At 46.4% G+C, this 13,830-nt stretch overlaps 1 protein-coding gene across 19 annotated transcripts in view; it reads right to left on the reverse strand.

Annotated features, from left to right (window-relative positions):
• AFAP1 (actin filament associated protein 1) overlaps positions 1-13,830 on the reverse strand; it is a 172,326-nt gene that overhangs the window by 46,829 nt on the left and 111,667 nt on the right. For all 19 annotated transcript variants that reach the window (XR_005599377.1, XR_005599378.1, XM_039541555.1 and 16 more), the window contains one exon: positions 13,098-13,277. Coding sequence is in view for 17 of the 19 variants with exons in the window: in XM_039541555.1 (XP_039397489.1) it covers positions 13,098-13,277 (180 nt within the window). In the remaining 2 variants the exon portion in view is untranslated. The remainder of the gene's footprint in view (positions 1-13,097; positions 13,278-13,830) is intronic.

A 13,830-nucleotide genomic window follows, 5' to 3' on the forward strand; every position in this document is an offset into this window, starting at 1 on the left:
TCCAGAAAAAGAAAAACTCCCCTGCATTCCACAAAATGGCAGAGATGCGCTAAGTTAGAAGCACTTGAGTAAATGAACTCCTTGCTTCCTGGCCACTGCTTCCTAACTCTGAAGATAGGTATACTGTCTCTTTAAAAGTGGTGGCTGGGGAGGGTTCTATATAGGAGTGATAGAATGAAAGAGAGGGAGAAAAAGTAGCCTTAAGGCCAATCCCTGTGGTTCTTATTCTCATATAGCTCTTTGCTCTGTGTTAGAATAAGGCGATTATTTACCATTATCAAACGTGACAATGGAATCCTCAGTCTGTCTGTCTTACTCTTCAGCCTGTGAGCGTTACGGCCCTAGTATAGTACCAACAAAGTGCTGATGTTTTACAGGCAGATATGGGAAATCCCCTGAAGACCTCGCCGTCTAGCAATTCACATAAGTAGCCCCAGCAGGCTAAGAGGGAGAGAAGAAATAACTTTCCCACACTACTCTCCAAGTGCTAAAGAGGAGCTCGTTCTCCCCATTGCAACGACACACCACTTGTAAAGCACCCCTAGACTGAAGTGAAAAGGACCATCTCCCCTGCCCATTACCATCGGTTGGGTGGAGTGGAGAGTGGCAGGGGACTTCAAACGAGCTAGCAGCCACCAAGATGGTCTTTAGTCCACATATATCCCCTTTAAAAATTCCCTCCTGTCTGACATTCAATCAGGCCAACCACCATACACACTGGCCTGTGTTATTACCATTAAACCTTCTGCCATATATGGCAACTGGATCAGAGTCTTGTGAAAAAAAGAGCATTGGGCAGCTGCGTAATGTTGCTTTAGGCACTGGCATTGCACTGCTGCTACAAGTGTGGAGGTCCCCCCCTCAGAACGGACAGCTGCATACACCGTCCTCTGGATGCGGATTTTATTTAGGCCGAAAAGCTCCCCTTGTAATCACGGATATGATTTTCTACAAACAGATGTTTTAATGCCCGTTTTATGAAAACAAATGCAAAGAAAGGAGCTCAACCCATGAGCTAACAAATCACTGATTCTATGTGAAAGAAGGGGAAAATTATTAGGGAAGGACTATTATCTAGTGCTGAAAGCAGGTAACTGAGTATCAGAACTCCTGGATTCTCTTACCATACCTACTACAGACTGTATCTGTGACTTTTAGGAAAGTGCAATTCTGCCCTAGAAAGTATTATGCAAGTACGACATATTAATCGTTTCTCTGATTTTCAAATCACATGTGCTCATTTTACACACAAACATTCTTTTTCTTACTGCCAGCCCCCCGAGCCCACTCTGGACTGTGGCAGTAAAGCTGTGTCCTTTCATATCAACAGCAATAGCAGAGATTCTGCAAGCCAGACTAAACTTTCAGGTACACCTCTGTCACTCATGTAGTCTTCACGTTATGCCTTCAACAACACTTACATAAGCCCACTGGCCTTTCATTGGTTTGCACTAGTGTAATTGAAAACATAATCTAAAGACAAAGGGGTTGTACAGTTAGATGAGGCTAGACAGAGCCCAGTCTGACAGACATGGATGGAGTGTGCAAATATGTTTGTAAAAACCCTCTTTTCATATGCAAACTGAGCAAATGTGACATAGAAGTCTGTCAGGCACAACAAAAAGGGAACCACACAATGCCACTTTTACAAAGCCACTTTTAAGACACAACCACAATTTAACCTTTTTGTGTCTCCGTTTACCCACCTGCAAAATGGGAGGAAACAACCCCTCAAAGGGCTATTATTGGGTGTAATAAATTAATGTTTGTGAAGTGCTTTAAGAACAAAAGAGAAGTAACCATTTTTTCTTCTTTGAGTGCTTGCTCATGTTGATTCCATTCTAGGTGATCCGCAAGCAGTATCCACGGAGGTGGGCTTGGAGTTCACCGCTTGAGGCTTGAAATACTGCTCTGCCGAAGCCAGCATCATCCAGGGCCTGCTGGGTAAGTGCATAGTGGGCCGTGAAGGTATAGACCGACGACCAGATATCCTGCATAGGCACTTGAGCCAAAAAGGCTGCCGAAGAGGCCTATGCCCTGGTACAGTGGGTGGTGATGATCGTCAGGGGTGGCATCTGTGCTTGATCATAGCAAAAGTGAATGCAGGATGATATTATCTGAGCAGAAACAGGGTGACCTTTCATTCTGTCGGCCACGGCGACGAATAATTGCATTGACTTACAGAACGGCTTGGTACTGTCAATATAAAAGGCCAGTGCTCGTCTGACGTTGAGGGCATGCAGCATGCACTCCTCTTCTGACTTATGCAGCTTCAGGAAGACGACCAGTAAGTAAATATCTTGGTTTGAATGAAACTGAGAGACCACCTTGTGGAAGGAAGGCTGGGTGTAGTCTTACTTGGATCTTGTCCTTGTAGAAAACGGTGTAAGGTTAAAAGACCTCCTGAATGAGGCGTTGCTTGTGAAAAGGGTCCCTGAAGAGGGGTGGGGAAGGAGGATGGAAGGGTTGGTCGGCTACAAACTGCAGGGGATAGCCCGACAAGACTGTGTTGAGCCCCCGGTGTTACAAGGTGATATGGGACCAGGCCAATCAGAAGAGTTGAGGCAGTTGAGGAAGACGGGGAGCGGATCCATTGCAGTGACTGGGGTGTTGTCCTCGGGCGCACTCTCAAAATGACGGCTTTTGGCTGCCTTAGTCCCTGGAAGGACCAGGCTGGACAGATGGGTGAGATAACAACTGGTGGCGTCGCTTAAAACCCCATCTTTTTTCTTCTTTTTGTAGGGGCCGGATCTAGAGACACCCCAAGACCTTGATGACGGCGGAGGCGGCAATGGACGGAATGGCCTTCTAGCCCGCTGAGTATGCAGGCCCAAGGAGCGGAGGGTGGCCCAGGAGTCTTTAAGGCCATGGAGCCTTGCATCAGTCAGCTCTGAGAGAAGCCCCGTTCCCTCGAAAGGGAGGTCCTGGAGGGTATATTGCATCTCCTGGGACAACCCGGAGGTCTGTAACCAGGAGCTATGCTCATGGCTATTGCAGAGGCGACCACCCTGGATGCCAAATCTGTGGCATCCCAAGCCATCTGAAGGGCACCCCTAGCTACCGCCTGGCCCTCTTCCACCAGAGTGGTGAACTCCAGTGCCTGATCATGTGGGAGGCTCTCCCTGAACTTGCTGACTGAGTCCCACAGGTTGAAATTGTATCTGACAAGTAGGGCCTGATAGTTTGAGACCCTAGATTGGAGGCTCGCTGCTGAATAAATCTTTCTGCCAAATAAATCCAGCCTCTTGGCATCTTTATTTTTGGAGGTGCCAACCACCTGGCCTTTTCATTGACGGCAGATATGACCAGCAACCCCGGGGGAGGGTGTGTGTATAAATATTCAACCCCCTTTGTGGGGACATAATACTTCTTTTCCGCATTCTTGGATGTTGGTGGAATGGAAGATAGGGTCTGCCACCCTGACGTGGTGATCTTCAGGACCCCTGTGTGAACGGGCAATGCCACCCGGGCTGGGGCAGAGGGGGGGATGACATTGAAGAGGTCATCAGGCTCCTCAGCTAGCTCCTCAACCTCCAAGTTCAGGTTGGCCGCCACCCTTTTAAGTAGGGCTTGGTGCTCCCTGAAGTCATGGGAGGGGGGAACGAGAGGGGCTGCCAGTTTGCGAGGGCCCCGCCACCGCCTCGTCTGGGGACAACGAGGACAACTGCACCGCTGGAGGGAGGGGAGCATCCCTGTGCTGCGTAAGGACTGTTCTTCAGCCACTGGGGCCTCCCGTGAAACTGCCGCTTCGGATTTGGCCCCTTGCTCCAACACTGGTGCCAGCAACGCCAGGGGTATGTTCTCCAAAGCCGTCTGGGAGGAGCAGTGGGAGTATGGTGCAGGCATAAGACGCACCCCCATGGGTTCCAGTATTGCCACTGGGTGGGCCATTGCCCGTGACCCCATGCCGGCTCCCAGATAGGGGATGATTCATTCTTTACAAAGGAAGACTGAACTGTCCCTCCGACCTGGACCACTGCCCTTCCGGTGACCACGGCAGGGCTGTGGAAGCCTGAGTCTGTCGACTGACTCTTGCTGGCGGTACGGGGAAGGTGAGGGTTGGTGCCTGCCTGAAGAACGGTATCAGCGTCCCGGTGACTGGTGCCGCGACCAGGAACAGTCTTGTGCTGGAGGGGACTGACAACTGAGAGATCTGCAAGGCGATGGTGACCTGCGCCTTGGTGATCTCTGGTGGGAGGACTGTCGGTACTGGGTGTATGGGGATCAGCATTGCGATTCTGGAGTTCCATGTCTCGTAGGTGAGGAAAGTGGCATCTGAGATCTGGGCCTCCTGACCGGAGACCAAAGTTGTGGTATCAGGGTCCTTGACCGTGACAAGGGGAATAACACCTGCAGTCCGGGGACGTCCCACGGCCTTTAGGGGTGGTCCTACAGCTGATTTGGTCATCTGAACTGGTGTCTTGGTGGGATCCGCCATGCGGCCAGGCGTCTGCGGTGCCAGTTGGCCTAACTGTTCTTTGGCCGCCAGGCCCACTTTGGGCGCAGAGGTCCCTGCAATGGGCCGGGACCCTCTACCTCTCCCCGGAGTCAGAGTCGGGTCCCTGGCTGGGCTGGGGGTCCAACCACAGCAGTACCCCAGAGAGCCACCATTGCAGGCATGAGGTCTAACACAGGTCCTTCTCCCAAAGTCCCCTTGCATGATGACTGTGGCCCAGTTGATTTAGACCACTTCTTTGGTACCGGAGAGGGGGAAAGATGCCAGGTGGATCCCAGTGCTGGCAATGCACTCCGTGCCAGTGCTGAAGTACCTGGCATGGAGTCCAAGTGCAAGGGCTCAGATGCTGGGCACAGACCATCCTCCATGAGGAGGGCCTTCAACTGAATATCCCATTCTTTTTGACTTTGGGGACGTAAATTTTTGCAGTTCCAGCACTTTTCTTTTCTGTGGGGCTTCAAACAACTCTTGTGAGGGTCACTGATCAGAACATTGCTTGGAGCCTGGGGAGTGGGGCATGTCCAGCTTCGGGACAAAGTCCCAGCTGGGACTAACTACTAAGCTACTACTATGCACTTAACAGCTAACTAATCACTCGACTAAATAACAAAGGGGAACGATCTAAACAGTGAAGAACCACTCATGTTCTTGCCAAGCAAGACCAGGCACTCCAACCAACTGTCATGGGTGGTAAGAAGGAACTGAGAAGGTGTAGGGCCGGTGGCGCCTGATAAACTGCTGCATGAATGCGGCACTCCAGAGGGTGACACAGTCAGCCCTATGGATCCTGCTAAGGCAAAAGTCTCCGACAGTTGTGCATGTGGGCGCGTGCACAACTAGAATGGAATCGACATGAGCAAGCACTCAAAGAACTCTACTTCCAGAAGCATCTAGGTACACCATCAGCATTGACCCAGCCCAACCCTGCTTAGCTTATGAAAGCTGATGGAATCACAGCAGTATAGTTGGAAATATTAAACTAAAGAAACTTTACCCAAACAATGCATAACATTATTAAAAAAGAATATATTTTGATAAAATGGATTTTTTAGATTGGTCATCAAGCACTGTGTGAGAGACAAACATTAGAAAACATACTCTAGCAAGCAATACTACAACGGCAAGAGGATGGACTTCATTACTACTTCGTTTCTGTAATGGTCATGATTTTGGACCTTAAGGCCAAAGACATCTTAAGTATCTTTGGCATAAAATTGTTTTTTTAGTCAAAGACCAGTCTTCATATGAAGGGGTTGCTTGCAACACAGAACCCATTTACCTGCATGAATGAAGTCACTAAAGGAAGTATATTGTTGTAATACCATTTATTAGTATTTTTATTTCTTCATCCGCTACCTCTTTGGGGCATGCTAAACAAGTGTAATTTCTCACAGCCAATTGGATATATTGGAACAAATATTCAGAACATATCCGTAGCTGCACACATGCATATTCTCAAACATCCACTGACAAAGCTCACTTTTGGGGCACAAAGAGTAACTGTGCACATCTTTTCATGTGCATGTTTATAGGCACAATTCAGTGTTACTGATGTAATCTCTATAGCAGCCTGGAATCTGTACTGGTTATGCTTGGTGCTCTGAAATTCTGACAGACTGGTGACATCAGCTATTCTTTCAACCAAGCATTCTTTAGTTGGTAAGCCTGAAACTGCCTATGTGGTTTGCTGTCTAGACTTTAGATTTCTCAGCTGTTTTCTGGTGTCATCTCTATAGAATTCTTTAAAATTGTCTATGTATGTACTAGACTTCTATTTGTTCTACCATGAAATAATCATATTTGAATCGACATTTTAAAATCAATTGCCTAAATAAAGTAATGTATATTGTCAAAATTACAGCTTATAAAAGGATAAAATCAATTTCTTCAGGCCACAGAGGAAAATCACTTGACCAGTCCTCGTCTCCCTAGATACCGATCTTGGTCTCTTCAGGCTAAAGGAAAAAGTACTACACCTCTACCCCGATAGAACGCGACCTGAAATAACACGAATTCGGATAGAACGTGGTAAAGCAGAGGGGAGCCCCGGGCCCTTTAAATCCCTGCTTGAGCCCCACTGCCGGAGCTCTGGCGGGGATTTAAAGGGCCCGGGGCTCCCCGCAGCGGCTGGAGCACCAGGCCCTTTAAATCACCACCGGGGAAGCCAGTCCAGTCCGGCACGGCGTACCGGCTCTTGCCGGTACGCCGTACCAGATCAAATCCAATATAACACAGTCTCACCTATAAGGTTATATAGGACTGCGTTATATCGGGGTAGAGGTATAGCTTGAGACTTAAATTTGGATCCTTGCATGAGACCAACTTGTGCTTGGCTTCTAAGCTGGCCCCACAGGTTCATATTTTTGAAGAAGATGGCATCCCTGTTTGATAGGTGGAAATGGAAGTGTTCTGATAGGAGGAAAATAAGGATCCAATCAGCCCTCTTGTCTAAACAGTACAATAGTCTCAGAAGTTTGGGGACCTAAGTGTGCTGGATATAGCCATGGCTGCATTTCCTCCAAGGTGGGTGAAGCAATTCCTGCATGGGGATATAGAACTTAAATCTGGCCCATGCAATGTCTATTGTGCAGAACCATCAGCTGCTCTGCTGCACTTGCAAAGCGTGGGGCTGCTAACACTAAAAGAATACCAACCTCAGATATCCCATAGCACTAACATGGCTGTGTAGAGCGTCTCCATTTCAGGAGTGAGTGGTGGGCGGGGCCTTGGGGAAGGAGTGGGGCAAGAGTGTTTGGTCATCTGCTATTATAAAGTAGGCAACCCCAACTGTGGGCCCACATTTTAACTGGGCAAATGGACAGGATATTCTGTCTAAGGAGAGGTCCCAGACTGGCTGAAGGATTGGACCTCTGTGGGACCAAAGGAGTGATGCGTCATTTCTGCTATGTTTATCAGTAAGTGTGTGGGAACTTTTATTGTTTTTATATGTCTTCTCTGTAATGCTTTGTCCTTAAAATAAATGTCCTCTTCTGAGAATGTGCTGTGTGGTCACCTGTAACTGCTCAATATACCGGTCATAGCCCTTGGAAAGTAAGCAATGCATAAGTACCAGCCGTTAGGCAGACTGGCTTGTGAGGGATGTCACAGTATATGGTAGGGGGCTATGCAGCCTTAAAACCCCTGGTCAGGAGGGAGAGGGATGCTGGTGTCTGCCCAAGAGAGGTGATGGTTGTGAGCTTGAAACTTTAGGTGGGTGCCCCTGAGGGACCACAAAGGGAGAATACAGATGCAGGTACCCTGAAACTGTGGCACTTCCCCGTGGCAGTCTATGACGCTGCCCAGTCTGACAATCAAATCTAGAAATCACGTGCTGGGGACAGAGATCATGGGAGAGAGTGCCTCCCAGCTGATTGAAAGACAGAGGGAAACTGAGGGCCCCATCATCTGCCCGTTGAAGTCAATGATCTATTTCACTGGGAAAAAAATCTGGTACACTCTGGAAAGAGCTGTGTTTGGTCAAGAACTCCAACACTTTTGACAGCCAGGAAGAATCAATAGTGGCTCTTCAGCACTAAAAATGCTTCCCCATCTATTTGTAGAAGCAGGACCTCTCCCCCAGGCCCAAGCCACTCCTCCCAACACAACACAGTGAACTCATTCCCAGTATTGTCCTTTCCTGCACACACTGCAAGAGCTCACAGGGAGTTATGGGGTAAACAGTAAAAAGAAAATTAGCTGCAAAATAGTGCAACTTGAAATCTGATGCATCTGACCATTGTATTCCACTGAAAAGTAGTATTTCTAATTGACTAAAACTGAGCTGCTGCAAGCACAGCATAAACTGCTTTCGGATTGTTCTGGGTAGGCAATTTGTACTGTATAGTAAGTATGGAGTATGTTATAGCACAGTTGTAATCTTGAAAGTTGAGAGGACAGTAGCTTTGCCATGTACTTGAAATAGCTTTATTAATGAAAAGCTTTGTAGTGTGATGGAACTGAATAAACTACTGTCAATCTGTCTCCAAATGTTCTGCAGATTGCCTAGTCTTTCACTCTCAGCACAGATACAATTTTAAAGCTTTTTTTTTTTTTAGTAGCAGGAATGTGCCTTGTATGTGGAAATAACTATCTCTGCCTGTGTCTGTGAAGACTGTTTTATGTATAAATAAATACATTAAACATGTTTTATGAAAGAAAGCCTGATAAGCGCCAATGCATTCAGCATTGCAAAATCCAAGTTTAGAACAACACAGGAAATAACAGTGCATTTAGTATGATCTAATTACAATGAAATTCCTTTGAAAAAGAATGTGACAGACTAATGCCATTTCATTCCAATCAGTTGCCATATGCACATGCAGGACAGATTCCAATCAGTGTTCATGAAATGTTAAATGAATTAACAGGACACTTATTCAGTGCTACTTTTTAAAAGTACTGGTGTTATAAATAGCCTATAAGAGCTCATTGTTACTTTCTATGAAAATCCAAATATCAGATCCTGAGGTCAGAGGCTGCTCTAGACACAGGCAAGTTAGGCAGTTACCTAGGATGGCAGATTTCAGGACCATCCCCTGGTTCCTTCCACAGTGGTGGCAGGTGATGAGGCTGGTGGGGCTGCCAGTTGGGGCTTCCAGGAGCAGGAAGCGGACCCCAGCCGGGCTGCTGAGGAAATGTTCTCATTCCTAGATGCTCCCCACCCCTAGTGCAGGTACGATTGTGGCGGCAGATGCAGCTCAGGCACTGAGTGGCTCAGAGCTACTCCTGGCAGCACTGCCCAAAGCAGTGACCTGCCTGGCTCCACGTCAGCACCCAGCCCACATTTGCTGCTCAGCGCCCAACCTCTGCAGACCCTGGTGCCTGGGCAGCTCTCAGCACCTGCCCTGGCTGCTAACCTGGACTCACACTGCGATGGCCCTGTACAGTGAAGAGCTCATCTGGAATGGTATGAGTGGTCTGGGGCTTGCTGGGGACCAGGCAGAGGTGCAGGCTTGGGGGTGAGAAGTGCGGGGGGGCCTCGGTTGAGCTGTGTGGCTCTTGGAAAAGAACTGAAGTGTGGGTCAGGAGTCCCTGGCCCTGGGAGGGATGGAGGAGGCCGGGGAAGGGTTACAGGAGGTGGATGGGGAGTGGGTGACTGGCCCAGGGGGTGGAGGATATAAGGGAAGACTTGTGAGGGGAAGATAGGGAGCAGGTTCTTGGCTCCTGGTGGGGGTAGATCCCTGCCACAAACTTCTAAGCAATTAGGAGGAAGGTGGCACACTGAAATCTGTCTGAGATATTAAAGAGCAGAACACAGGCTAATCTGGTGGTATAGAAAATTACAGATTATTTTTCCATTCAGCAAGTCATCGTGCAGTCATGCCTCTGAAACAGCTCTTCACTTCTTCTCTTTCCATAGGAAATTCTTATGTGTTTAATCAAACGTGTTTAGAAACATACAATTTATTCTTAAGAAAATAAGTACCATATATGGGTACATCAGAGCAAAGCATAGAGAATGTTGGGTGGATTCTTATGTATTCAGACTTCTACATGCTCTTAAATTGCTGGATTAAACGTTTTTTAAAATAGCCACTATAGCTTAAGTGATAGTTTCCCACACTACTTCACTGACCTTCACATCTGAGAACAGCAAAGTCCAACATAAATACTAGTAATCTGGTTAGGATCTGAAACTGCAGTACTTGCACTGGGAACTTCCAGATTTCTAGACACTGAACAAAACAGAGTGAAAAATGGCAAAATCCTGTTTCTCAGAAGTCTGCAGGACAAACTGCAACACATGGCATGCTGCTAGAACAGAACTTGAAAACTGGACTAAACCTTCTAGACAGACTGAAACATACCTGCACTTCTGCATGCACAAAACACATGCTCCCTGCAACTGACAGTACTACTACAGCTGTGCCTGTGTTTACTGAGTCATGTACTTACAGTAACATATTGCCAATTAACTTTTTCTTTAATACATTTTAAAGTGCTACTTCTAACTGTGTCTCTCGATTTGTTATATATTCGTTCCCCTTCTGCTTTCATCTCTCTTTTTTTCTCTTTCCTATCATAGCTCAGGATTAATCTTTTTCCTGAAGTGTCATCTGCTCCCCTTCCATTTCCCTCCTTCCCTTCTGTACCTTCCTCATTCTTTTGCTACATCATGCTCTCCAGTTCCTCCGCCACCTTTTTCTTCTCCCCCCTCCTCTTCACACAGACATCTGCACCCATCTACAGAGCTGACAGGTGTCATGGGACACACTCATTTGGCAACACTGTCACACCTACCCATAGCTCTGCAGGCAGGAATTGCAGTTCTGCCTTCTGACCTCTATGTCCCCTGCTGAGCAGGCAGGCTTTACTCTCACTGCTCCCCCTGCTGGATCCCAGCTGAAGGAAGGAGCGTTGGCACCAGCAACGCAAGGTGAGAGGCTCAGCTGGCATCAGGCTCTCTTATTTTGTCCCTACAACTGCCCACATCCAGCTCCATCAGGCTTCTCACCAGCAAACATCTGCACACCCATCAGAAGACACACCCTAAATTCCCCAGCAGCAGCAATCACCCCCCAGCAACCAATCAGCCAACATCAATTCCCGCCCTGCATCTTCCCCCAGTAACCGGCCAGTCTCAGCAACCCCAACAATCAAAAACCCCTCCAGGCACCTCCATACTGCTTTCAGCTCTGCCACACTCACCCAGCTGCCCCTAAGATAGCCACCAGCTAGGGTGACCAGACAGCAAATGTGAAAAATCGAGACAGGGGGTGGTAATAGGAGCCTATATAAGAAAAAGACCCCAAAATCGGGACTGTCCCTATAAAATCGGGACACCAGGTCACCCTACCACCAGCTGCCCTCAGTCACCCCCACTTTCTACTGTCAAGATTTTGGCCAGCTCCTGAGCATACCCCTACCACTGTTTAGAGAGAACACGTGTATCATAAGCTTGACGTTTATGGATATATGCAAATTAGCCCATGAACTAATTTGCATAAAATGCCACATGGGGCTGTGCAAAGCATAGCAGCTATGCATCGTCATACCTGTCCATATTCACAGCCACTCTCACATAAGCTCATCCATTTACCTCCACAACCACACCTGCTACTCATAGGCTCCCCAGCTTCCCTCTCCCCTCCTATAACTGCTCCATAGCTCCCCTTCCCCTTCGCTTAAAGGTGTAGCGGTTCAGGGCTACACTATTCCCTTGCTATATCAGAAAGGAGCAAGCAGCACCTGGGTCTTTCTGCTCAACAGCTCCCTCTACCTACTCCAAGTTTGACTTGCCCTAGTCAAGAGGGATTTTACAAGCCCTGCGCCAGGTTTGGTAGAAACCATTTTCACCTATGTGCACAAAGAATTTCTTCCATAAACCAGGATGTTAAGAAGATAAGTGAACAATGTGTACTAATCTCTGCAACTCCCATCCACAACATACATGGCGTATGAACTCTCAGTGCAATTACTCACACGCATAGTTACTCAGGCACATAAGCTCTCACAGGATCAAGGGCCCAAGAATGTAAATATATGGGTGGACACAGAAATTTACTGGTATGAATTTGGAGTAGCTGCTTCACTCATGAATGGTAAAACCATGAATTCTTGTAAGTTATGCAGGTCATGCCAAAGGAATACCAATAAAACCTTTAACCAATCTCATCATCATCTACTTTGCATTAGACAAAATTTACAGAAACCACTCCCCCCATTTTTTGTGTGTGTTCTAGAAAGCTAACACACACTTTATTGGTATTGTTTCCCTCTCTTTCTGCCTTGGTTACAATTTATTATTTTTGAAACACCAACGGTAATGCTAGGCCCTGTGGAGTCAACTGCCTTTGAAGCAAGAGTTCCCACTGCATAGGCTTAAGAGGGAGCATATATGATGATGCAAAGCATGGTATTCATTTGAAAGAAGGTGAGGATTGGCTTTTTATTGGCATAAAACAACCATTTCTGGCTTTGATTCATTACAAGATAGCAGTGTTGTTGCTGTTTCAGGAGTAAATATTATACTATCATTTTGGGGAGAAATTCTACATTTGAAGAGAAGCAACGTAAGCATAACAGATGTTAGTTTTTTAAACAGGGAGAAGGGAGTGGCTGTTTGAAAGCAAATCACTAGTTACTTGTTAATTAATTCTTAAAAAACCCCAACCATAAAACCTAAAACTTTCTGTCTTTTGCTTGTATTTTTTTTTACTCAATACCAAAACTAATTTCAGTATTTTGAAGTTACTGGGAAAACGTCCTTCTCCCGTCTCAATATTTAGCATCATGTGGCATTTTAATAAATACTAATTTGTTTCAGAGACTTTAGTGGCACAAAGCAGATCTTATGACTTGCTCTTCACGGATTCAAAATCTGGTCTCTCATAAAATTGTACACTTGAAAGGGGCTGCCTGATATTTCACATGACCAGCAGAATTCAGTAAACACAGCCATTCCTATTCGGGAAGAACTGTCATCATACAAGGCAAAAAGTGAAAGGATTTTGTCAGTGGCAGGTGAAAGAGCTCAAAGGCTGGATATATGGGGCCATTCTTCTGAATAAGAAAAATACACCCAACTACCTAAAACATTAATTTAAAAAACAGTCACATTTTCATATCTCACCTTTTTTACACAATGTTTTATTACCAGAAATGTTTTTAGATATGTAACTGGTCAGAAACCGTCCAGTACCTTCAACCACTGCTCCGCCTGCTCTTTGCTCTGTACTGCTAGAACCAGTGCATCTGTTCCTTGGTGAGTGATTTTCAGCTCATGCTTCTTCTTTTTACTGTCTTTGGGAATGTATGTGATACTGCAGTCATTCAACAGCAGTTCCATCTGAGGTTGCTGATCCTTAGAACTTTTATAACACTAAATAAAAATGAAGTATGTTATTAGGTTAAAACTTAATTTCATGCACTTTTGGTGAAAGCCCTTATTGTATAGCAGTACTTCACTGCTTTAGCTTTTCTCACTCATCCCCTTACTACATACCGAAGTTAATCAATGCTAACTTGGCATCAATCTTTATCACCCCCTTTCCTAAAGTGAAATGGCTGCCAGATTGACATTACTGGAGACTGTTTAATCATAGAATAGGTACAGCCTGGGGAATACCGTCGCAGGCTTCTTTTACCTACCAATAAGCCTCAACCCTGAACTGGATAAGAGAGTCCGGGGATAGTTCAGTCTCCATGGTGGTTTACTCTTTGCCCTCTCTGCTAAGACTGACATGAACTTTTCTCCTCCTCAACGATGAGAAACGTTAGTGAACCCCCTTCAAATGCTGGGTCATTGATGAACCTGGCCCAGATTTGAAGCTGTAACATCTGATGGCTCATCTAGTACCCATTCTGAGCTTCCATCCTTCAGTTCTTTCAATCTTTCAGTGTAGTTCAGTTTTATTTAGATGTCGTACACAGAA

Source organism: Mauremys reevesii, linkage group 5, assembly GCF_016161935.1.
Source record: "Mauremys reevesii isolate NIE-2019 linkage group 5, ASM1616193v1, whole genome shotgun sequence".
In the NCBI taxonomy this organism is placed as follows: Eukaryota; Metazoa; Chordata; order Testudines; family Geoemydidae; genus Mauremys; species Mauremys reevesii.